The sequence below is a fragment of the Thamnophis sirtalis genome, unplaced genomic scaffold (assembly GCF_051295495.1).
Source record: "Thamnophis sirtalis isolate CommonGarterSnake01/CBP01778 unplaced genomic scaffold, rThaSir2_p1.2 scaffold_14, whole genome shotgun sequence".
In the NCBI taxonomy this organism is placed as follows: Eukaryota; Metazoa; Chordata; class Lepidosauria; order Squamata; family Natricidae; genus Thamnophis; species Thamnophis sirtalis.
The window spans coordinates 8272941-8299573 of NW_028261394.1; the positions used below are offsets into that span (position 1 = coordinate 8272941).

Consider the following 26633-nt stretch of genomic DNA (forward strand, 5'->3'; position numbering starts at 1 on the left):
CTTTGGAGAGCCCTTTTAAGATGGGTGGACTTGATGCTGGGTGAGGCATTCTGGGAATTGGAGTCCACCCATCTTAAAGCTGCAAAACTTTGGAGAGCCCTTTTAAGATGGGTGGACTTGATGCTGGGTGAGGCATTCTGGGAATTGGAGTCCATCCATCTTAAAAGTTGCAAAACTTTGGAGAGCCCTGATTTGGAGCAGGGGTTCTCAACTCTTTAAGATGGGTGGACTTGATGCTGGCTGAAGCATTCTGGGAGTCGGAGTCCGCCCATGTTAAAAGTGTCCGACATTGAGAAACGCCAATTTAGAATAAGTTGTGGGTCTACACTACGGAGCCTCGAGGGACAGACAAGGTATTTTCTCTTGATGCCCAAGGTGCTTGGTGTGTGCTTGTGGGGTTCTAGAGCAGGTGGCAACAGGGACCTAAAGACAGTGGTGTCTTCACGCAGACTCTTCATAGTTTTTGGAACCACAAAAGTTTTCACCCAGCTCCTCTTCTCCCAAGAAGCAATACAGAGCAGTTGACCATCAGTGGTGTACTTTGGTAGGACCAAGGAAGCCATCTGCCCTGCCTTCCCGGATGACCAAGGTCACAGAGGGACAAAGTCTCACAAATTGTGTCTCCAGAGGGGGGAAGGAAATAACTAGTGCCAGAGAGGTAGCTAAAGGAGAAAGAGAACACATGGGAATGATCCCGCCAGGCTTCCCAAGAGTTTCCTCCCCAAAAATGGAAAATGTATCTCGGTAGATCACCAAAATGTATTGTCCTCACCACAAATTCAAACCCGAGGTCCTTCTCACAGGCCAAGAAATCCTCTCCACGGGGCGACCTTTAAATCCCCCCCCTCTGCACTCCCAACCTTAGTTGAACAATGAAGCCTCGTGGACTGAAATGTTGTTTTGCACATCGATTGCCTTTTCTCGTGTGTATCTGGAACGTTGGGTTATCATTGCTGTTATTGTTATTATTATTCTTTGATCGTTTTCACATAGATGTTGGAATCTCTTCCCCTCCGTGCCGCCCTCCCCCCCCCCGCTCCTTTGCCACGACCCCCTAATTCTTTCTCTGCCTTTTCACATTGCTATGATTTCAATGAAGTTTGGGTGAAGCATTCCTTTCGTGGGTGAGCATTTTAAAGCATGTAGATTTGCCATTTTTACATTCGGCTGGCTAGCTAGCACCTGCTTTCTGCTTTCCTAGAGACTAAAAAAAGCAAATCTGATTTGCTTGGTTGAGAGGTGTGTGTGTGTGTGTGTGTGTGTGTGTGTGTGTGTGTGTGTGTGAGAGAGAGAGAGAGAGAGAGAGAGAGAGAGAGAGAGAGAGAACGAACGAACGAACGAACGAACCAGGGAAAATATCTCAAAGGATAGAATTTATTTATTTTTTTGCACTTGTTCTAAAGAGATTCGCTTTGTAAATGGGGAATTGACAGTGATAACAGAAATAAAGATTGCTGAATCCTTCAGATTTGCAAACCTGATCGCCGGTTCTTGGGGTGGGGGGAATGAAATGTAATCAATTGGTGTGTGAGGGTTTTTTTCCCCCCTTTTCACATCCCCGTTTTTTAATGTAACGAATTCTAAATAGATTTCATCCTCCTCATTAATATACCCAACCTTGCTATCTGGGTAATATTTCTGTAGGGAATAAGGGGGTGAACTGTCCAAATGTTATTTTATATGTCAGTTTCTTGCACTCAGAACTGTCCATATTAAAAATAGGCATTCTGTCTTCTCAGGAAAGATTCTGAAGGAATCTCTCTCTGGCATGCTAATTTTCTACATATAAATATTAGCAATAGGAATAATAATAATAATAATAATAATAATAATAATAATAATAATAATAGTAGTAATATGTGAGGGCAAAGGGATGTGGTGGCCCAGTGGCTAAGACACTGAGCTTCTCAATCAGAAAAGTCGGCAGTTCGGCGGTTCGAATCCCTAGTGCCGTTTAACGGAGTGAGCTCCCGTGACTTGTCCCAGCTTCTGTCAACCTAGCAATTCGAAAGCACATAAAAAATGCAAGTAGAAAAATAGGAACCGCCTTTGGTGGGAAGGGAACAGCGTTCCGTGCGCATCCAGAGTTGAGTCATACTGGCCACATGACCATGGAGATGTCTTCAGACAGTGCTGGCTCTTCGGCTTTGAAACGGAGATGAGCACCGCCCCCTAGAGTCAGGAATGACTGGCACATATGTGCAAGGGGAACCTTTACTTTTACCTATGTGGGGGCCGTTTACCGTTATGTAACACCGTGAACCAAGAATTATTCTGAAAATCTTAGAACTAGTAAAAGGTCCGTTTTACCTATCAGTGATCCTAAAGCCAATCTCTATTCGGACAGAGTTGCAAGGAATAGGGAAATAAACTCCTTGTCCCATCAAAATTTGGTGCACTTTAATGTTTTGCTAACATTATTTTTCTTTTCTTCCTGTTAAAGAACTGCTTTCTTTGTTTATGATTTATTTGAGTCTTGTTGCTGTTCAGCGGAAGGAAGGGCTGTTATTAATTTATGTATCCGCTCTTGTCAGCTTCGAATAGCCATGTTTAGTGTGGAGGGAAAAAGCAGTGTGTGAAAAACCTTGAAATAAATGTGACGGTAGGTGCCACGTTGAGGTGCCACGTCGGTGCGCTGTGCAAGGCACAACGTTGGCATCACCTCTATGAGAACCTGGCTTATTTAGGAAGGTAACTGATGTAAAACCAGCTAGTGTGTGAAATACACACTTTTTTTTTTTTGTTCTATGAATTCTGAGTTGCTCTTTTCGCCATGATTGTTTTAGCAAATTTAAATAAAATTGCCAAGTAGGTAACAGCAATAATTTTTGTGACCCGCAAAGGTTTACATACTGTACAAGAGAAAAAAAAAATGCATTGTTGTGTTCCAGGGATTTGCAAAATTTAATTGGATGTAAATCTTATTTCATTGTGGAAAAAGTATGGAAAAAAATGGATCATTTGCCGTTTTCCTAACCTCTGTTTAAAATACAAAGCAATATTTTTAATATATATAATTTAACTATGTGCGGCTGCTTCACACACTCACATAGATTTGCTACGTGCAAAAATGGGGTTTCGAAACTATTTTTATTACCAAAATGCATATGATGAACCTGGGGTAAAGGCTTGGAACTAATTACTTTTCCTTGTTGAATGTGGACAAGAGGAGGGGGGGGGGAGACGAAATTGTGTTGTTTTTAACTGGAGGAAAAGGCCATTTTTAGAAGGTTCTGAGGCTGTCCGATTTGTGTTTATTTTTATTTTTTTTCTTTTAGACAAGGAAGGATTTAGTGGTCCTCCTTCCCGTAAAATCAATGGCAGTTTGGGAGCTTAAAAGACAGGGTTGGACTCCTTCTAACCTCTCCTGTGAACCTGGGCCGTGCCTCCTAGTGGTGGGAGGCGTGCCGATAAAACTATAAGAAGGGATTATTATTTTCTCAAACTATCATTATTATTATTATTATTACTATTAATCTATGGTTTCTGTTTGCTGCTGCTGCAACTCTTTCCCCAAAATACCTCTTGTTAGAAACCTTTTTAAAAGACACCCTTGTGTTGAGTTGTATCTGTTTGTGTTAAAAGTTAACAAAAAGTTGTATATGATGTTTGCTTTTGGTCAAAAGTTGTGATGAATGTAGAACATCTGGGGAGGCACTTAACACACGGGGAGCGAAAATACCTGGGTTTCACAGCAGCATCAATGTTATACTGTGCTTCGTGATTGCCGATTAATGTAACTAGCAGATAACAGCAAATTCCCCAATAGAAAAGCAGGCTGGAAGACAATTTATAGAGCAATTGGGGAAATGAGCTGGGCAAATTGGAAAGGAACAATTGGAACAACAGACGCAGTCCGAGCAACGTTGTTAAGCTCCATGCTGCATTCTTTGGCACCAGTGGTGGATTTTCCTTGGACTTGCCGAATCGGGCTGAAAACATCCAATAGACCACCAGATGGCAGCAGAGAGACAGAGCTTTCTGAACTCTTTGCAGCCATCTAGAGGATGTCTTGATCCTTGCAGCCCTGATTCAAGTAGCAGATGCCCACCCAGCCAAGGATCGAAGGAGAGAGTGGGGTAACGTTTTGTAAGCTTGCCTGCTGGCTTAGGTGGAGGATGGAAGGCCATTCTGCCCACGGAGAAAGCATGATCTACCACGCTTTTCTGCATTGGGGGGGGGGAACACCCCCTCGCTCCTTCCTCCTTCCCTTCTGATTCTCGGGCTGGCTCTTGGCTGCTTGCAAACCGCACCCCCTCAAAGCTGGCAGCAATGTTTCCAGTGGCTTTTCGCAGTTGCTGGGGGCCTAGTGAAACATTAAGCATGCTTCTGTTCTAACTAAGCTTGGGTGCACGTCCAGTGGTCTTAACTCCCTGTCAGCTGAACCCCTTTTCCACAGATGGATAGCTTGGAGGGTCATGCATGAAGTATACAGAAAGCAGGGCTGGCCAATCAGAACCCAAGGAGGTTTCTGGCTTGACGTCATTGGCCCAAGATGTAATCTCCACTTACATTCGTCGACTGTCAATTCCCATTCAGCTTTAGTCCTGTGGGGAAAGAGCCGAGGTGGCGCAGTGGTTAAATGCAGCACTGCAGGCTACTTCAGCTGACTGTAGTTCTGCAGTTTGGCGGTTCAAATCTCACCAGCTCAAGGTTGACTCAGCCTTCCATCCTTCCGAGGTGGGTAAAATGAGGACCCGGATTGTTGTTGGGGGCAATATGCTGACTCTGTAAACCGCTTAGAGAGGGCTGAAAGCCCTATGAAGCGGTATATAAGTCTAACTGCTATTGCTAATGAGTTCATCCTTCACACTCAACTTTCTCAAGTTTGGTGCAAACTCCAGGAGTCTAGGACTCCCAGAATTCTCAGGAACATCCTGGTGGGGAATTCTGTGAGTCAAGAGTCCATGCATGTGAAGGGCATCCAAGCTTAGGAAAGGGAGCTCCACCATTGTGGCCAGTGTTTAAGAAGACCTGGACTATTTTCATGTCTGTGATTTTAGAAGGACACTAGGTCCCCAGAAGACATGACGACCTTCAGGCTGAATCCTAAATGAAACAAGATGTCTTCCAATTCTAGTTGAAATCTGCTTTTTGGGAACATCGTTGCTTTGGCTAATTTGCTGCTTGGAGTTTCCATTTCTAACCCAAAGCAGCAGAATCAGAAGCAATAGTAGCTTTGATTAGGAGGTTTGGGAAAATATATATATATATAAATTCGACTACTCTACTATCCTTACCAGATAATCCAACTGGTGCTTTTTATTAAAAATGACAAGTGCTCTCTTCTTCTTTTGATAATATATGTAAATATTGATTAAATGTATTAATGTGCTTTTTTAAAAATAATATTCTCCCCCCTTCCTTATCCTTTTGACCCTCGCCTACCATTTCACATTCTACGTCTCCGGAAGGTTTTTGAGACAATCAATTGTGTACCATATGGACTTGTACATAAGAGAGATGAAATTTAAACTAAACCGAAAGCAGAGTTGTAAAACATGGGCAAGAAAGATACATTTTATTTTCAAAAATGCTGTTCTTAATGAAGAAAATAAAAAAAAATAATTAAAAAAAAACCACAAATAAAAAATAAAGAATTACTATTTACTTACAATGGCTTGGTCATTATTTGTTTTGTTCTGCTTAAAAGCTTTTGTGTGTCAATGTTTGTGCGGCGGCTACAGTTCAATGAGCACAGCTGCCGTCGGCCCAATTGGGTCCCAAGGGATCCTTTTTAAAAAAAATATTTTCAGCTGCTAATGCTTCTAGAATTAAGGGGGAGGGGGGAAAAAAGCACTTGCATATTGCTGGGCCTAAAGCTCTTAGGGTGTTTTTCACAATACGTTTGTCGTTGAATTTAAAGGAACATGTTCTTGGCGAGTGCATCAGATTGTTGCAAACCAGTGGTGGGATTCAGCCGGTTCGTACCTATTCGGGAGAACCAGTTGGTAACTTTCTAAGTAGTTCGGATAACCGGTTGTTGGAAGAAATCTCCTTTTGTTTTTTCCCCCACTTTCAGGGCTAATCCTGTAAGGAAGGGAGGAAGGAAGGAAGGAAACATTCTGGTGTTGTTTCTAGCCTCAACTTTATTGCCCTGCTTACAGAAACTGCCTCTCCGGTTAACCCTTATTACGTACTAACAGCTAAGGCGAAGCAAGCGCCCAGCGACCTGAGTGACGTTGAGTTGGCCACGCCCACCCAGTCACATGACCACCGAGCCCCGCCTACCCAGCAGAGAACCAGTTGTTAAATTATTTGAATCCCACCACGGTTGCAAACCAAACACACAGACTGGCTTTGCAACACGATTTGAGGGGGTGTTGAAATGGTCAGCAAGGAGGAGACCTTCCCCAGGTAGCTACCCGAGAGCAGCGGTTCTCAAAACATTTTGATCTCGGGGCGCCTTTGCATTCTTGAAAATGCATCACTTCGGTTTATGTGGGGTTATATCTATTGATATTTACTGTATTAAAATGAGAGCCAGTTTGGTCCAGTGGTGAAGGCACCAGGTTAGGAGCCAGGAGATGGTGAGTTCTAGTCCTGCCTTAGGCATGAAAACTGGCTGGATGACTTAACCAGGAGATGGTGAGTTCTAGTCCCACCTTAGGCATGAAAACTGGCTGGGTGATTTTGAGCCAATCATCAGGAGATGGTGAGTTCTAGTCCCGCCTTAGGCATGAAAAATGGCTGGGTGACTTTGAGCCAATCATCAGGAGATGGTGAATTCTAGTTCCACCTTAGGCATGAAAACTGGCTGGGTGATTTTGATCCAATCATCAGGAGATGGTGAGTTCTAGTCCCGCCTTAGGCATGAAAACTGGCTAGATGACTTAACCAGGAGATGGTGAGTTCTAGTCCCGTCTTAGGCATGAAAACTGGCTGGGTGATTTTGATCCAATCATCAGGAGATGTGAGTTCTAGTCCCGCCTTAGGCATGAAAACTGGCTAGATGACTTAACCAGGAGATGGTGAGTTCTAGTCCCGTCTTAGGCATGAAAACTGGCTGGGTGATTTTGAGCCAATCATCAGGAGATGATGAGTTCTAGTCCCCACCTTAGGCATGAAAACTAGCTGGGTGACTTTAAGCCAATCACCAGGAGATGGTGAGTTCTAGTTCCACCTTAGGCATGAAAACTGGTCAACTTAGGCCAACTGGACAACTTGAGGCCAGTCACTCACCCTCATCCCAACCCACTTCACAGGGTGGTGGTTGTGGGGAAAAAAGAAAGGAGGTGTCTTGGGATCCATTCAGTACCTTGGGATATTTACAAAAATAATAAAGGCAGGATACAGATAAATAAAATGGTTCTTCCATATTTAGATCAATGCCACTTTCCTTATGCCCTACACCAGCAAGCAGATGATTTGGGACCCTGAAGCCATAATTTTGAAGAAGACAACTTTATAATTAAAAGAGGCTGATGTATCTTACCTGGGATGAATTCTCTGCAAGATTGGAACTGCTTAACTGGTCCTTGCTAATCTTGGCTTTGACCTCCGATGTCTTTGACCTATCCACCATTACAGCTTTTATGCAACTTGAACTGGGCTGCTCAGAGTCTTCCAGTTTGGTTCCCACTGGGGAAAAAAAATACACACGTTTGGTCTATATTATTAAAAACATTTTCGGCAGTCAGAAAATGGAAAATCTTCACATGTGGATATTTAAATGGGGTCAGGAATCCCTAAAATGCCATGGAGGTGGGCTCAGTGCTTGGTGACTCCTTAAATCAGGGATGCCCAACCTTGGCAACTTTTTAAAAACTTGTGGACTTCAACTCCCAGAATTCCCCCTGCAAGGGTGGTTGGGCATTGCTGGGAGTTGAAGTCCATAAGTCATAAGGTTGGCAAGGCTGAACACCCCTGTTTTTAAGAGACTTCTATCACATTGCTATAGGGACGCGGTGGCTCAGTGGCTGCTGAGATTGTCAATCAGAAAGGTCAGCAGTTTGGCAGTTCAAATCCCTAGCGCTGCCTAATGGAGTGAGCTCCTGTTACTTGTCCCAGCTTCTGCCAACCTAGCAGTTCGAAAGCACGTAAAAAATGCAAGTAGAAAAAATAGGGACCACCTTTGGTGGGAAGGTAACAGCGTTCCGTGCACCTCCGGCGTTGAGTCATGCCGGCCACATGACCACAGAGACATCTTCGGACAGCGCTGGCTCTTCGGCTTTGAGCACCGCCCCCTAGAGTCGGGAACAGCTAGCATACATGTGCGAGGGGAACCTTTACATTGCTATAAAATATGAAAAGGCCCACGCTAAGTCGCTAAGCCGTAATGTATGTTTGCAGGAAATTAAAACTAAACTTACTTTGCTCCAACTAAATAAAACTTATTACTACTTTGTGTGACGCATGAATCTGGATAAAGGTTCTTTTTTTTTAACCTCCCACCCCTCCCCTTCCGTAAGATCTTGCATTTCAGACTTAACTACCATGTTCCTGACTTTGGCGTGCTTTACAAAGCACAGTTTCAAAGACCCCTACGCACGCAGAAACACATCTACACACAACAGAGAACTTGGAGCACTGCAGAGGCATCGACCTCCCTATGGGGCTGTGGGCTTTGGAGGGCTGCGTTCTCAGCTGTTACACAGCAGATCAAATGTCCGTGCCCTCTCTGGCACCTGAGTGGCACTGGAGGCAAACACACTCTTTTAACATTCAGGCTCACGCAAGCGCGGCTCGTGTGGCTTGATTTTTCAAAGGATGATTCATGATTTGGTACGCATGTGGATGGCGGGCGGAAGGCGGTCAAGAAAAAAAACAAATGAAATGATAGAATCAAGATCACGTGGAGGGTTAATACCACTTTATAAGGCCTTGGTAAGGCCACACTTGGAATACGGCATCCAGTTTTGGTCACCACGATATAAAAAAGATGTGGAGACTCTAGAAAGAGTGCAGAGAAGAGCAACAAAGAGGATTAGGGGACTGGAGGCTAAAACATATGAAGAACAGTTGCAGGAACTGGGTGTGTCTAGTTTAATGAAAAGAAGGACCAGGGGAGACATGATAGCAGTCTTCCAATATCTCAGGGGTTGCCACAAAGAAGAGGGAGTCAAACTATTTTCCAGGGCACCTGTGGGGAGGACAAGAAGCAATGGGTGGAAACTAATCAAGGAGAGAAGCAACTTAGGAGAAATTTCCTGACAGTTAGAAGAATTAATCAGTGGAACAGAATTGCCTCCAGAAGTTGTGAATGCTCCAACACTGGAAGTCTTTAAGAAGATGTTGGATAGCCATTTGTCTGAAGTGGTATAGGGTACCCTGTCTAGGCAGGGGGTTGGACTAGAAGACCTCCAAGGTCCCTTCCAACTCTGTTATTCTATTCTATTCTATTCTATTTTATTCTATTCTATTCTAAATGAAAGGCTATCATTTGGTATAAACCAGGGGCATCCAGCCTTGGCAACTTTAAGACTTATGGACTTCAACTCCCAGAGACTTGTGGACTTCAATTCCCTGGCTGGAGAATTCTGGGAGTTGAAGGGCATAAGTTTTAAGGTTGACAGGTTGGACATCCCTTGTAGGTATTTCTAAACATAAGCAATACAGTGCGGGGCTGGGGAATTCTGGGAGACGAAGTCCACAAGTCATAAAAAGTTGCCAAGTTTGGAAACCCCTTGTATAAACCCCCCTCTTGCAGATATTTCTAAGTATAAGCAGCACAGTGTGGGCAACCTGTGCTTTCTGGTCTCCCAACTGTTCATCCATCTCCATTGTAACTTCCACCCTGCCGCAGATCATCCTCTTCTTCTCTTGCTTTCTACTTTTCCCAGCATTACGGGCTTTTCGAGGGAGTCAGGACCCAAAGTGGGAGAATTTGAACGTGGCCAGTAGTGAGTGTCTTGAGTGAGAAGTCTCACTCAACTCCTTGGTCTGTCTTCTTGGCTGCCCATGGTCTTCTCAAGCATCTTCTCCCAACACCAATGTTCAAAAGCATTGATCAATCTTTTTCATGCTCTTTTTTTGGAAAATAAAAAACACCAAACCGACCCGTTTTTCTGAAAAATGGGCTATTGTCTGCTCATTTGGGGGGGGGGCAAACCTCCCCCCCCCAGGACCACTCTACAAGCTTCCTAAAAGCTATTCATGCCCTTTTTTTGGAAAAGAAAATGGGCCCATTTTCGCGAAAAAACGGGCCGTTTTTGGGAGGTTTGCAGAGTGCAAAAAATTATTTTTATTTGTCTCTTCAAAACCTTGGTGCGGTTAAGATTCTAACCCCACCCGAATTGTGTGACTGTTGTGTGTTCTTTTTAATATGTTGTATTGTCTTCATGTTGGAAAATTGTTTGTCCTTCCCCCCCCCCCCCCCTTTTTGAACTGTGAGCCGCCCTGAGTCCCCCCAGGGAAAAGGGCGGAATACAAATAAAGGGAAACTAAACTAAACTAAACTAAATTATACTCCGAAAAATACGGTATGTTTCTGAGCTCCTTGGAGGGCAGAGGACAGACAATTTTCAGGCCGACCTCAGCCTCCAGAGTTCTCACGCAGGACGTCCTTTAGGAAGATGTTAGTATTCCTCAACTTAGGGAGAAGAATCTCAAGCATCCGAGAAGGAGAAAGCTGCGCACCCGTGCCAACGCACGACACATGCCCATTGATACGTTTCCACCCGTGAACGACGAAGTTTCGGGAAAGAGAATGGTAGCTTTTGTGCCCATTTTGAATGGAAGCTGCTGTTTGCAAAGGACAGATGTGCCATTGTCTGGGGTGGTGGTGGGGAGAATAAACAATTTTGTTATCATGTGATGGGCCCCAAAGCGGGCTTATGAAAGCCCCACCAAGTTCAGTCTTGGGTCTGCCAACTCATGGTGAGTAGAAAAGGCCTTTTTTTAAAAAAAAAAAAAGAAAAAAGGGAAGGTTCTTTTAAACAAACACACGGCAAGCAAAAAAGGGAAATGTTTTCCTTTTCATCTGATCATGTGAGAGGGGAATTTTTTGCAAGCTGAGGAGGGACGGGGGAAACCTTTCCGTCATTGCTGTAACTTCAGGGAGAAGGGCTTTAATAAACAGTGAGCGAAGATATCTGGGGTTCGTACACAAGGACCAGTTGTCTTCATAGAACAAGGCTGGCACACAAAGGATGGACATCGAGGGCAATCGCGATGTCCTTCCTATGCAAAGGATGAAAAACATGTTCGGATGTGTCCAAAAAGAAAAAGAAAGAAAGAACAAAACATCTTCTAACCCAGGGATGGCGAGCAAACGTTGCGCACGGATGCATTCATTCAAGCCAAACGCCCTACAATAAAATTGCATCTTTCTAACATGTTCTAAATAAAAAATAGATTATGTTTAATTTCTAAACCTCCTTTCATAGTCTCCATTTTCAATTTATATAGAATTTCCTCTTAACAAACCAATACATATCAATGCATTATTATCATTATCAATCATTTATTTAACTATAACCATTATCACTTCATTTTATACATAATACTCCAAATTTAACTAAATCTTACTTAATTTTTATTATCAGCTTTCATTACATCAACCTGTGTCTTTCCAGTAATAGTGCAATCTGATGTCTTTTGCACACTAGTTTTCAGCACTTCTTTTTTTTAATAGTTTTGTTTTTTTAATGAACACAAACAGACAAAAAAACACACACAAAACCATCTTCCATTACGAATTGTAGAAAATGTGACTGTTGGTTACAAAAACTTCCGTGCGTCCCGCCCACAGTCATCACCTACAATTCATATCGAATCACATATTTTTAAATCAAGTATGCAGTGTTTATATACATGGCTTTTCATCATACCTTAGCCTTCATTTGAGTGTAAACGTTTTTACATCCTTTTATATGAAATATTCCAATTTAAAGCAAAACCACATAATGGCCCTCCATTAACTCCTCCCAACATCCTACAATAAAATTGCATCTTTATAACATGTTCTAAATTTTAAAAAATGATTATGTTTAATTTCTAAACCTCCTTTTGTAGTCTCCATTCTGCAATTTATATAGAATTTCCTCTTAACAAACCAATACATATATATGCATCGTTATCATCAATCATTTATTTAACTGTAACCATTATCACTTCATTTTATACATAATGCTCTAAATTTAACTAAATTTTACTCAATTTTTATTATCAGCTTTCATTACATCAATTACTGTGTCTTTCCAGTAATAGTGCAGTCTGATATCTTTTGCACACCGGTTTTCGGCACTTCTGTGTGTGCAAAGGGATCGAGGTCAGGAAAAGCCAAACCTCCGGGTTCTGGCACGCATGGGCACACCGGTTCTCGGCACTGCCACGCATACAGACAGCTGATGGTCACAAGCACATATGCACCAGAAACCCCGAAGACAAACAGGCAAGGCCGCACGTGCCAGGCAACATGGCTTCGCATGACACTTGGGCAGGCGTGCCATAGGCTTGCCATCATGATTCTAACCCCGTTGTCCTTCGACTCATGCTGGCTTCTTCCAAGACTGCATTTTTAAATTGTGAGAACATTTTACAGATTCTTAGAAAGACAGATACGGAGAGAGTGAGGGGGAGAGGAAGGAGAGAGTCTATTCCTGAGCAATATCCTTCTCTAGTTACATCATTTCTTTTTGATGGCGGCTATTTCCCCCACCCACCCACTCAACTGCAAATCTTTCACTTACTGCATTTTTCAGAGTATAAGACGCACAGGAGTATAAGACGCACCAAAATTTTGAAGAGGTAATTTTTTTTTTAAAAAAAGGTTTTGCGCTCTGCAGGTCTCCCAAACCCTTTGCACGCCTCATTTTTTTGTGAAAAACGGGGCATACAGAGAGTTTGAGAGGCCTGCAAAGTGCTTCTGGGGGCCGAGGAGGGCAAAAACGAGCAAAAAATGGCCTGTTTTTTTGCACAAAAAAAAACGGGCATGCATAGGTTTTGGGAGGCTTGTAGTGTGCTCCTAAGAGCTGGGGGGGGGCCAAAAACAATTTGCCCTCCCTAGTCCCCAGGAGCACTTTGCAGGCCTCCCAAAGCCTCTGCACATCCATTTTTGCAAAGGTAGCGGAGTTTCAGGAGGCCACAAATGCTGTATTCAGTGTATAAGAGGCACCCAGATTTTCACCCTATTTTTGTGTGTGGGGGGGGGAAGGTGCATCTTATACTACGAAAAATATGGCATACGCAAGAATGGAATTTCCTAGCAGGGATTGCATTCTGATGCAGTCTAAGAGATACCGTTGAGAAAAGCTCATCTATACTTCTCAATCAGCCTAACATTTTTTCAGTTGGGACCCCGACATCTTGAGGACAGCTCCATTTCAGCCGAATTACCTTTCTTTTCTTGATTGGCCCAGAATTCTCGTACGCGTTTGTGAATGTTCTTGGTCTCCCTCAAATGTTTTTGCCACTGCCGTAATTCCTGGACTTCAGGATCACAACGGACCTAGAAATGGGAAACATTCGTGCCTGGGTAAGAAACTCTGGAGGTTATCCGTGGAGCCAATGTCGAAAGTGCTTTTTCAAAAGGCAAACGCATTACTGTATTTTTTGGAGTATAAGATGCACCAAGATTTTGAAGAGCTAAATTAAAAAAAAAAAATTGCACTCTGCAGGCCTCCTAATCCTTCTGCTCACCACATTTTTTTTTGTGAAAAACAGGGCATGAAACCCCACCCCTCTCCACAAAAAATGGACTTGTAGAGAGCTTGTAGAGTGCTCCTGGGGGCTGGGGAGGGGGCAAAATCAAGCAAAAAAAGGTCTTTTTTTGCTCGTTTTTGCCCTCCCCAACCCCCAGGAGTATTTTGCAAGCCTCCCAAACCCTCTGGAAGTCCATTTTTGTGAAGAGGGTGGGGTTTCGGGAGGCCAAAAATGCTGTATTCAGTGTATAAGACGCACCCAAATTTTCACCCTTTTGGGGTTGCGGGGGGAAGGTCTGTCTATAATTCCGAAAAATAGCGTATATTTTTTCTTTGAAGATGTTTTGCTTCTCATCCAAGAAGCTTCCTCAGTTCTGGCTGGATGGCGGGTGGAGGGGATGGACGGATAGCAGAACTAAGCCATTCCCACCCACCATTCAGCCAGAAGGGTTGACGGTTCTTGGATGAGAAGTGAAACTTCTTCAGAGATAAAACATAGTCCAGTTGCCTTTTGAGAAAGCACCTTTGAGGCAACTGTGGCCTCGATGACTGGGAATCTCCCCAGACATGTTGAGTCAGTATGAAACTACCTTCTTGAGAACATGATGTCAGCTCCCCAAACTCAGTTCTCTGTTGGTGGCGTTAAGTACTGTATTTAGATTTAGGAAGATGTGGAGATGACTGGCCCATGCAATCGCCAAGAGGCAGACATGACTAAACATCAGGCTGGAGTACTGCAATGTGCTCTACATGGGGCTGCCCTTGAAGAGTATTCGGCGACTTCAGCTAGTCCAGAATGCGGCCACACGAGCGATTGTGGGTGCACCTCGCTTCACCCACATAACACCTATCCTCCGCGAGCTGCACTGGCTACCTGTCGATCTCCGGGTACGCTTCAAGGTGCTACTTGTCACCCATAAAGCCCTTCATGGTAGTGGGCCTGGGTACTTGAGAGACCACCTACTGCCAATCACCTCCACTCGCCCTATTAGATCCCATCGATTAGGCCTCCTCCGAGTCCCATCTGCCGGTCAATGTCAACTGGCAACTACGCGGAGGAGAGCCTTCTCGGTGGCAGCTCCGACCCTTTGGAACGATCTCCCCGTGGAGATTCGTACCCTCACCACCCTCCAGACCTTCCGCACAGCCCTCAAAATCTGACTATCCCGTCAGGCCTGGGGTTAAAGACCGTAACCCACCCGAATTGTATGAATGTTGTGTTTTTAATGATGTACTGTCCTACATGTTAAATGTTTGTTCCCCCCCCCTTTTTTGAGTTGTAAGCCGCCCTGAGTCCCCTCAGGGAAAAGGGCGGCATATAAATAAACTTCTAAATCTAAAATCTAAATCTAAATCTAAATCATCACCATCATCATCATCATCATCATCATCATCATCATCATCATCATCATATATTTAGAAGTGACCAAAAGTGCTTTTTCAAAAGGCAACTGGACTTTCTTTTATTCCTTGAAGACATTTCCCTTCTCATCTAAGAAACTTCTTCAGTTCATGAACCTGAGCACCAAAGGTGCTTTTTCAAAAGGCAACTGGGCTTTGTTGAAGACATTTTGCTTCTCTTCCAAGAAGCTTCCTCAGTTCTCAGGACTGAAAAATCTTGGATGAGAAGTGAAACGTAACACAAGGAAAAAATGAAGCTCAGTTGCCTTTTAAATAGGTATTTTGGGGAGAACCTTGACCTGGATGACTGAGAATCTCCAAAGATATTTGGGAGTGATGTTTTCTAACCGCTTGGTATAAAGAAACCAGAGAGACAATGACCCACCCATTTAACTTCTGGCTGCGGACAGAAACTTTCGGGATCTTTCTTTATCCAAGAGCCGAGGTGGCCCAGTGGTCAGAGTGCAGTACTGCAGGCTGCAATTCGGCAGTTCAAATCTCACAAGGTTGACTCAGCCTCCCATCCTTCCGAGGTGGGTCAAATGAGGACCCAGATTGTTGGGGGCAAGAGAGGCTGACTCTGTAAACCGCTTAGAGAGGGCTGGAAAGCACTGTGAAGCGGTATATAAGTCTAAGTGCTATTGCCCTCCCTCCCTCCCATGGTGCACAGTGGTTAAAATACAGTATTGCAGGCTAACTGTGCCCACTGCCAAGAGTTCAATCCTGACTGGCTCAAGGTTGACTCAGCCTTCCATCCTTCCAAGGTGGGTCAAATGAGGACCCAGATTGTTGGGGGCCAGAGGCTGACTCTGTAAACCGCTTAGAGAGGGATGTAAAGCCCTGTGAAGCGGTAGATAAGTCTAAGGGCTATTGCCCTTCCTTCCTTCCTTCCTTCCTTCCTTTTCCTTCCTTCCTTCCTTCCTTCCTTCCTTCCTTCCTTCCATCCATCCATCCATCCATCCATCCATCCATCCATCCATCCATCCATCCATCCATCCATCCTGCACAGGGGCTAGAATGCAATATTGCAGGCTAATTCTGCCAACTGCCAGAAGTTTGATTCTCAACAGGCTCAAGGTTGACTCAGCCTCCCATCCTTCCGAGGTGGGTAAAATGAGGACCCAGATTGTTGGGGGCAAGAGGCTGACTCTGTAAACCGCTTAGAGAGGGCTGGAAAGCACTGTGAAGCGGTATATAAGTCTAAGGGCTATTGCCCTTCCTTCCTTCCTTCCTTCCTTCCTTCCTTCCTTCCTTCCTTCCTTCCTTCCTTCCTTCCATCCATCCATCCATCCATCCATCCATCCATCCATCCATCCATCCATCCATCCTGCACAGGGGCTAGAATGCAATATTGCAGGCTAATTCTGCCAACTGCCAGAAGTTTGATTCTCAACAGGCTCAAGGTTGACTCAGCCTCCCATCCTTCCGAGGTGGGTAAAATGAGGACCCAGATTGTTGGGGGCAAGAGGCTGACTGTGTAACCCGCTTAAAGAGGGCTGTAAAGCAGTGTTTCTCAACCTTGGCCACTTGAAGATGTCTGGACTTCAACTCCCAGAATCCCCCAGCCAGCATTCGCTGGCTGGGGAATTCTGGGAGTTGAAGTCCAGACATCTTCAAGTGGCCAAGGTTGAGAAACACTGCTGTAAAGCACTGTAAAGCGGTATATAAGTCTAAGCGCGCTTGCTATTGCCATCCATCCATCCATCTCTCTCTCTCCGACTGAGCAGAGACTCATCAGGACAGAATAAGCTACCAATAGGATTACTTCTTCTCATGGAAACTATCAGATGTCTGCTGTGTCTGGCTTAAAATAGCAAGAGGAGTATAAGTGGCAAATCTCCAGCCGTATCCTTTCGGTTGACCTTTAAATCCAGAATGAGAGGATGTGTCTCAGACAACCCTCTCTTCTCTACTCTCCCAATGCCATGTGACCAAAAGAAAGGGGGAAAAAAGCAGAACAACCAAGAGCACGTTGGGTCACAGCAATCACCCCACCCACCAACCCATCAATCAGATGTACAATTTCTCCAGTAGAGGATTAGAGCAAAGGGCCTTTAGTCTGTGATCATGTTTCCAGCAGAAACATGGGGGAGGCCAGCCAGAGGTCCTCCTCTTATAGCCCTCCGTTGGGCTAAGTTTATCTCGCGCGCTTTACGGGCTTACCGGTAGTTTATAGTTTATAGTTTTATAGTTTTATTAGTATTTGTAGGCCGCCCTTTTCCCTGAGGGGACTCAGGGCGGCTCACACAAAACCGGGAAGTGGGAATACAGACATTAAGATAGAAACATATAATAAAATAGTAGGCAACATACATTCATCATTCGGGAGGGGTAACTATCCTTATCCCCAGGCCTGACGGGCGAGCTGCTGCTCTCGGTTGAGCCCATGTCCTTTCCCAATTGTTGGGGGCAACAATGATCGGCACTGGTTACCGATCAGTCTCCGGATACGCTTCAAGGTGCTAGTCGTAACTTATAAAGCCCTTCATGGTATTGGATCTGGGTACTTGAGAGACCTCCTGCTGCCAATTACCTCCCACAGACCCATTAGATCTCACAGGGTTGGCCTCCTCCGGGTGCCATCTACCAGCCAATGCCACCTGGCTATTACCCGGGGGAGGGCCTTCTCTGTGGCAGCTCCGGCCCTCTGGAATGAACTCCCCGCAGGGATTCGGACCCTCACCTCTCTCCAGGCCTTCCGAAAAGCCGTCAAAACCTGGCTTTGCCGGCATGCCTGGGGGTGATAGCAATAGCAATAGCAGTTAGACTTATATACCGCTTCATAGGGCTTTCAGCCCTCTCTAAGCGGTTTACAGAGTCAGCATATTGCCCCCCAACAACAATCCGGGTCCTCATTTTACCCACCTCAGAAGGATGGAAGGCTGAGTCAACCCTGAGCCGGTGAGATTAGAACCGCTGAACTGCAGATAACAGTCAGCTGAAGTGGCCTGCAGTACTGCACCCTAACTACTGCGCCACCTCGGCTCTTATGAGTTCCCTCCCCTCTCGACATGTATGGTTGTGCGACTGTTGTCTACTTTTATTATTAGTATTTTGTCTTTTATGTTCCCCTTTTCTTTCCCCCTTGAATTGTTCGCCGCCCTGAGTCCTCCCGGAGAAGGGCGGCATACAAATAATACAATACAATACAATACAATACAATTTCCCAAGCTGTTTTTGAGCCTCCAAACTGGAGGTCAACCACAAGGAAAGAGTTATGGCCACCATGTTGCTACAGGGGCCATTGTGTGAGCCTGCCTTCAACACAAGCTTTTGAGTCTCTGAATTGACACATCAACGTGATGTAGAGACCCAGGACACAGATTTAGCATCCATGGGTAACGTGACCCCTCAAAAGTGCGTTCCACAAAAGCGCGGTCGACGAAATCGCGTATGTGACGTCATCACAACGCGACAAAAAAGATCGAAAAATTGAAATAAAAATTAAATTACAGCAAGCCGATTCACATAAAGGTAAGGGTTAGGTTAAGGGTTAGGGTTAGGGTTAGGGTTAGAGCGTTAGCGTTACGTTTAGCGTTAGGTTAAGGGTTAGCGTTAGGTTTTTCGTTACGTTAAGGGTTAGGTTTAGGGTTAGGTTTAGGGTTAGGTTTGGGGGGGTTAGGGGAAGGTTTTAGCTTTATTTTTACATTTTTCGATCTTTTTCATCACGCTGTGATGACGTCACATACGCGCTTTCGTCGACCGCGATTTTGTCATCCGCGATTTTGTGGTAGAACCCATGGGTAAGACCCAGAGGTGGGTTCCTACCGGTTCGCACCAGTTCGGTAGAACCGGTTCGTCAAATCTACCGGACCGGTTAGAAGAGGTTCCACCAGTGGACACGGAAAGCAGGCCTACACCTACAGAAGAGGTTCCAAATTTTTTTGAAACCCACCACTGGTAAGACCGCTGGAATCTTGCAAAGTTTAGCTGGCAAAAGTCAGAGGACTGGGCGTGGATGTGTGTTTAAAGATGATTTGAATTTTAAAGGACTTTGGGGAGGATTTCAGGAGGAGGAGTTGGGATGGCAACTGCCATCTCAAGGACAAGAGTTAGAAGGCGCTAGTCGTCACTTATAAAGCCCTTCATGGTATTGGACCTGGGTACTTGAGAGACCGCCTGCTGCCAATTACCTCCACCAGACCGATTAGATTGCACAGAGCAGGCCTCCTCCAAATTCCATCCGCCGGCCAGTGTCGACTGGCGACTACCCGGAGGAGAGCCTTCTCTGTGGCTGCTCTGACCCTCTGGAACGAACTCCCCGTGGAGATTCGCACCCTCACCACCCTCCAGGCCTTCCGCAAAGCCCTTAAAACCTGGCTGTTCCGACAGGCCTGGGGCTAAAGACTCGCTGCCCCACTTCGAATGGTATGATTGTTGCGCTTTTTAAATTATGTATTGTTTTTGTGTTGTTGTTAACTGTCTGTATCTCCCTTCCCTTGTTTGAGTTGTGAGCCGCCCTGAGTCCCTTCAGGGAAAAAGGGCGGCATACAAATGAAATAAAACTCTAAACTCTAAACTCTAAATACAAGAAGGTTGTCCTCTCATAAAACATCCTTGTGTGTTCTTAGCTCTTCATGTCCTCTCGTTTCCAAATCACCCTTCATTCTTCTCTCCTACGTTCTCTTTTTCTCCTCCCTTTCCAAATACCAAGTATCCTGTTCTTTGCTCAGTCTTCTCCCCCAATTCGCCAAGTCCTTCGACCCTAAGGGACATGTGCGGCTTTAATTAAATCATCACCTGGACCAATGTTTCTTCAACCTTGGTAACTCTTAAGATATGCAGAGCTCCAGTTCTCAGACTTCCCATACTGGCTGTGGAATTCTGGGAGTTGAAGTCCACAAGTCTTAAAGTTGGCCAAGGTTGAAAAAAACCGTGACCCGTCAAAACCGCACTCGACTAAGCCGCGCCCGATTAAACCGCGTCGCTGACGTCATCAACAGGGCGACAACAGCCAGCACGGAGAAAGAAGGGCGCTTTAAATAGCGCTTTGAAAGCAAGCCGATTCAACTTAAGGTAAGGATTAGGTTTAGGGTTAGCTTTAGGGTTAGCTTTAGGGTTAGCTTTAGGGTTAGCTTTAGGGTTAGCTTTAGGGTTAGCTTTAGGGTTAGCTTTAGGGTTAGCTTTAGGGTTAGCTTTAGGGTTAGGTTAAGGGTTAGGGTTAGGGTTAGGTTAAGGATTAGGGTTAGGTTTAGGGTTAGGTTAAGGATTAGGATTAGGATTAGGTTTAGGGTTAGGTTAAGGGTTAGGTTTAGGGTTAGGTTTAGGGTTAGGTTAAGGGTTAGGTTTAGGGTTAGGTTTAGGATTAGGTTTAGGGGGGTTAGGTTTAGGTTTAGGGGTTAATTTTAGGTTTAGCGTTTACAGCGTGCTTCTGTCTCCGCGCTGTTGTCGCCCTGTTGATGACGTCAGCTACGCGGTTTCGTCGAGCGCGGTTTAGTCAAACGCGGTTTTGTGGTGGAACCGAAAAAAACACAGCTGTGGATTAAACAAGACAAGGGACCACATGACTTGAAAGACGCTCCTGATCCCCTGATCACATCTGCTTTTGAACATCTAAGCATGGTGGGAAACCAAGACTGAGCTTTGCACCCTGTCAGCATCATTTTTCTCCCGCAACCGTATGGCAACTGAGCAATGGCTACTATGCAAATCCTCAGTCCACCTGCCTATTTGTAGACATTTATAGCGCTTGAGGCCGAAACCTTAAGCAGGGAATTCCCCTTGGGCTAAAGTTGGTTGCACGGAGGGAACATCTGGCAAAACTATTATAGAGGGGGGGTGTCTTACCCGATAACCTTTCCAGAAGGTTTGGATGATGTGGCCGGCATCTTTCTCGGTGAGCAGCAAAGAGAGAGGAATGGGAGGCCTAGGACTAGAGAAAAGATTCCCATTTCAAAATCGTACATCTTTTCTTTATTATTATTTATATCGACTTTACTCGTTTTTACAAATAACCCAAGGCGGCCAACGTATCCAACACACCTCCCTGTTTTCCACACAACAACAACAACCCTGTGAGGTGGGTTGGGCTGAGAGAGAGGGACTAGCCCAAAGTCACCCAGCTGGTTTTCATGCCTAAGACGGGACTAGAACTCACCATCTCCTAGTGATTGGCCCAAAGTTGCCCAGCTGATTTGCATGGCTAAGGCAGGACTAGAACTCACAGTCCTGGTGATTGGCCCAAAGTCACCCAGCTGGCTTTCATGCCTAAGGCGGGACTAGAATTCACCATCTCCTAGTGATTGGCCCAAAGTCACCCAGCTGGCTTTCATGCCTAAGGCGGGACTAGAATTCACCATCTCCTAGTGATTGGCCCAAAGTCACCCAGCTGATTTGCATGGCTAAGGTGGGACTAGAACTCACAGTCCTGGTGATTGGCCCAAAGTCACCCAGCTGGCTTTCATGCCTAAGGCGGGACTAGAATTCACCATCTCCTAGTGATTGGCCCAAAGACACCCAGCTGGCTTTCATGCCTAAGGCGGGACTAGAATTCACCATCTCCTAGTGATTGGCCCAAAGACACCCAGCTGGCTTTCATGCCTAAGGAGGGACTAGAACTCACCATCTCCTAGTGATTGGCCCAAAGTCACCCAGCTGATTTGCATGGCTAAGGTGGGACTAGAACTCACAGTCCTGGTGATTGGCCCAAAGTCACCCAGCTGGCTTTCATGCCTAAGGCGGGACTAGAATTCACCCATCTCCTAGTGATTGGCCCAGTCACCGAGCTGATTTGCATGGCTAAGGTGGGACTAGAACTCACAGTCCTGGTGATTGGACCAAAGTCACCCAGCTGGCTTTCATGCCTAAGGCGGGACTAGAATTCACCATCTCCTAGTGATTGGCCCAAAGTCACCCAGCTGATTTGATGGCTAAGGCGGACTAGAACTCACAGTCCTGGTGATTGGACCAAAGTCACCCAGCTGGCTTTCATGCCTAAGGTGGGACTAGAACTCACAATCTCCTAGTGATTGGCCCAGTCACCGAGCTGATTTGCATGGCTAAGGTGGGACTAGAACTCACAGTCCTGGTGATTGGACCAAAGTCACCCAGCTGGCTTTCATGCCTAAGGCGGGACTAGAACTCACAATCTCCTAGTGATTGGACCAAAGTCACCCAGCTGGCTTTCATGCCTAAGGCGGGACTAGAACTCACAATCTCCTAGTGATTGGCCCAAAGACACCCAGCTGGCTTTCATGCCTAAGGCGGGACTAGAACTCACCATCTCCTAGTGATTGGCCCAAAGTCACCCAGTCAACTTTCATGCCTATGGCAGGACTAGGATCCCAGTCTCCTAGTGACTGGCCCAAAGTCAAATCCTCTGTGATGTTTATATCCCAGCATTTTTATCCGGAGAAATACAAGCTTGCCCTCCTTAACATTGCAGTACGAATTCGTCCATGCCTGCGCCGGGTTTCGTTTTCAAATCACGAGGATCTGTTTTGGGGGGGGGGGGGGGGGAACCGATCCAAGGCTAAAGTAGGAATGGGACGTAGATAGCTCAAGTCCGACGGGGAAGGGCTTCGTGTCCAGAAAGCCAATCGCAGGGAAACCTCACCCATTCCAGTCCGAAATGAGTCGAAGTCACCCCCGGCTCCATTTTGTCCACTGGCGTATTAGTAATTGACTTTAGTTCGAATGAAAATAGAAGATCGGCTGGGGGCAGGAGTGAACTGGGCAAGCGGGAATCAATTATTGGGGGCAGGAGACAGCTGGGGCACCCCGAGATGAATCGGCTGCAGGGAACGTGCGAGGTGCGTTGGTTGCAAAAAAAAATTAAACGGTCCCTGCGGAGCGCTTGGTAACTACAGCAAAGTGCTCGGCTCGTGTGCAATTGGATTTCCCAGAACGATCTGGCACCGCCTGGATGCCCTCGCGCGCCAAGTTTTCAGCCACGGGAGAAGATAAATCTGACATCGGGAAGAAAAAAACAGGGGAGCAGCTAGATTAAATAGGATGGACATCAGCGGGATATCTTGTTCTTCCGTGGGGCCCACCGAGGCAACTTGGTCAAAATGCTCGAGAGGCTGGAGATCCGTTGGAAAAGGTGGCCAGAAATATTCCTTGACGTGCTTCTCTTGCTTCTCTGGTTTGAGATGCTGAAATTCATCCATCCTGCCTTATCCCGTCTTCTCTGCATTTAGATGAGCTCAGGGAACCGCTATTTCGCGCAGAGGATTGCGGGTTATTAAAAGGGGTTGTAAAGATAGTCCCGCTTGCCAAGCAAAGAACAGCTGTCAAATCCGAGAAGTCGTGATGGGACAGTTTTGATTGGTCTAGTTTGAAAGAAGGCCCGCCAGCAGCCAGGGGAGCTGGCAGCAGATTCGGACAGTGAGGAGGTTGGGGAGGAAGATGGGCCAGTCCTGGAGTCTGGGAAGGCTCTGAGGAGGGCTCTGTGTCGGAGGCAGAGAGGGGGCCAGAGCCGTATGCCAGTTATCAACTTCCTTCAGAGTCGGACATCAGTGAGGCAGACAACAGCTGGAGCCTGTATATAAGTCTAAGTGCTATCGCTGTTGTTCTTCCCTTTCTCCCTCCCACCCTCCTTCCTTCCTTCCTTCTTCCTTCCTTCTTCCATGGTCCACAGTGGTTAGAATGCAGTATTGCAGGCTAATAATGCCAACTGCCAGCAGTTCGATCCAGCTCAAGGTTGACTCAGCTTCCATCCTTCTGTGGTGGGTAAAGTGAGGACCCAGGTTGTTGGAGGCAACAGGCTGACTTTACAATCCGCTTAGAGAGGGCTGTGATGTGGTATATAAGTCTAAGTGCTATAGCTGTTGTTCTTCCCTTCCTTCCTTCCTTCCTTCCTTTCCTTCCTTCCTTCCTTCCTTCCATCCATCCATCCATCCATCCATCCATCCATTCACCCACCCACCCACCCACCCACCCACCCACCCACCCACCCACCCATGGTACACAGTGGTTAGAATTGAGTATTGCAGGCTAACTCTGCTCACTGTCAGCAATTCGATCCTGACCGGCTCAAGGTTGACTCAGCCTTCCATCTTTTTTTTTTAATATAAATTTTTATTTTTATTAAACAAACAACACACACACACAACAAAAGAAAAACAAAAACAGAAAAACCATCATCACATACAGCATGTCGTTTGGTTACAAGTGTGTGACATCCATGTTCTCGAATAAACATTTACCATCACGGATTTTTCATCTAGTATAACTAAATACCTCACTTTCATTGTACAGTATATGTTCAATTACAATTAGTATTATTGTTTTTCCCCCAATAAACCTAATTCCCTTACATTCTTGATTGTCTATTTGATAACAGTATACCTTTATATAAAGCCTTCCATCTTTCTGAGGTCGGTGAAATGCGGACCCGGATTACTTGAGGCAATATACTGACTCCGCTTAAGAGGGCTGTAAAGCACGGTGGCATATAACTGGCATATAACTCTAAGTGCAATTGCTATTCGATTTAAAATATTTACACTGCCGCCTGTCTGATAACTCTGGGCTGCTCCCAATCAAAGCCAAAGCAACGTAAAACCCACAATCAAACCGTAAACGGGACACATTAAAAAAAAAATCACGCAATTTGCAAAGCACATTTGGCCAAATGAGCCAATTGGGGGGCTGCCGTCTCAGATTTCTTGACCTTGCCTCCTTCAGCGGAGGAAGACTCTCTTATCAGCTGCTAAAATTGCCCCCGAGATCTCCCTCGCACAGATCCCTTGATCTGCCATCATCCCCGCCATGCTAGCGTGCAGATCCCCTCGTGGATAACTCGGCTTGTTGATGCAAATCGAAGATGCCAGGCGCGGCGTGACGTTCATCGGGGTTGACAGGCCGAGAGCCGCAGCCCTGCGGGGTTTCTTGTGCTGATGTTTGGAGGCAGAGCACCCTCCCTGCACGTTCTCTTCCCCCGATTCGGGAGGGAGACGCGCGCGGGGAGGGAGGGAGGGTTGACTTAGAAACACTGGGACACACGGTTAGGATTTGTTCGTTGCTTTGGTCTGGAATCCCTTTCTGGGGTTGCTCCCGAACCGCTTAGCCGAAAAGGGGCCTGCTTGGCGTTTATGGACAAGCTGTTTTAACAGCCTTGCGACGGGTGTCTTGAATTAAAGAAAGGGGGGAAAAACACAGACAAAGGAGGAGCACAGAGGTGGGTTCCTACAAGTTCGCACCAGTTTGGTAGAACCAAATCTACCGAACCGGTTAGAAGAGGTTCCACCAGTGGACCCGGAAAGCAGGCCACACCTACAGAAGAGGTTCCAAAATTTTTTTGAAACCCACCACTCACACACACACACACACAGAGAGACAGACAGACAGACAGACAGACAGACTCACACAGAGAGAGAAGAGAAAGAGAAAGAAAGGAAGAAAGAAATAAAGAAAAAAAGAAAGAAAAAGTGAGAGAGATGAAAGAAAAAAAGGAAAAAGGGACAGAGAGACAGAGACAAAAGGAAGGAGAGAGAGAGAGAGAGAGAGAGAGAGAGAGAGAGAGAGAGAGAGAGAGAGAGAGAAAACACATGGCTGGCAAGCCACTCCCACCAGGTCACATGGCTGGCAAGCCCACTCCCACAAAGGAGGCCACACCCACAGAGTAGGTTCGAAAAAATTTTGAAACCCCCACTGGAGCAGCAGCAGAAAACTTGGAAAATAGCGTGCAAACTGAACCGGCCCAGATAGCAAGAGAGCTGCGGCTTTTCGGTTCTTCTGTCGGAAAAGAAAAAACAGCAGCGGGTTTTGCATACACACACACACACACACACACACACACACACACGAAAAGAGGAACCAAAAGCCTCTTTTTCCCCCAAAAAAATAATAGCGAGAAAGAACTAGAACAGGTAGCGAAATACAAAAGAGCCGTGAATAGAAATGGAGAGATTGTGGCAAAGAAAGCAAAAGTTGTACCGATAGTAATCCCAGAGCATCTGGAGCACCATTTGAACATCATGGGCATGACGCAAAATCTCATAGGTCAATTGCGAAAGACAGCTTGGCTAGGAACAGCTTACATCCTGCGACGATGCCTCTAATACCATCAAAAATCAGTCCCAGGTCCATAGCTGGCTGGGGGATTCTGGGAGTTGACGTCCGTACATCTTGATGTACTGAGAAACGCTGGTATGAGCCCAATACACCTTTCTGTACGTGTAAATGAGGGACACGGTGGCTAAGGGGCTAAGACGCTGAGCTTGTCCATCAGAAAGGACGGCAGTTCGGCGGTTGGAATCCCCAGCACCGCGTAACGGAGTGAGCTCCCGCTACTTGGGTCAACCCAGCAATTTGAAAGCATGTACAAAATGCAAGTAGAAAAATAGGGACCACCTTTGGTGGGAAGGTAACAGCGTTCCGTGCGCGTTCGGTGTTTAGTCATGCCGGCCACATGACCACGGAGACGTCTTCGGACAGCACTGCCTCTTCGGCTTTGAAATGAAGATGAGTACCGCCCCCTAGAGTCAAACATATGTGTGAGGGGAACCTTTACCTTTAATGTGTAAATGCCTGTGATCCAGTGTTAGACATGGCTTTAATCCCAAGCATGAATTCTCTTCTCTCTCTCTTTCACTTCTTCAGTTTTCAGTCCCATTGCCTTTTATCCATTGTTTGACTACAATAACGGGTCGTTCCAAGTTATTCTACCAAAATACTCTATTTTCACTGTTAGATGGTTCGCCT

The 26633-nt window shown here is 45.8% G+C and overlaps 1 protein-coding gene across 1 annotated transcript in view; it reads right to left on the reverse strand.

Annotated features, from left to right (window-relative positions):
• The window catches only part of IQCK (IQ motif containing K), a 47928-nt gene extending 24833 nt beyond the window's left edge, over nucleotides 1-23095 (reverse strand). The window contains exons 1-4 of the mRNA XM_087729248.1: nucleotides 22944-23095; nucleotides 20772-20856; nucleotides 13279-13390; nucleotides 7436-7581 (exon numbers count right to left, since the gene is read on the reverse strand). Of these exons, the coding sequence (XP_087585374.1) occupies nucleotides 7436-7581; nucleotides 13279-13390; nucleotides 20772-20856; nucleotides 22944-23095 (495 nt within the window). The remainder of the gene's footprint in view (nucleotides 1-7435; nucleotides 7582-13278; nucleotides 13391-20771; nucleotides 20857-22943) is intronic.
• Nucleotides 23096-26633: the final 3538 nt, after the last annotated feature.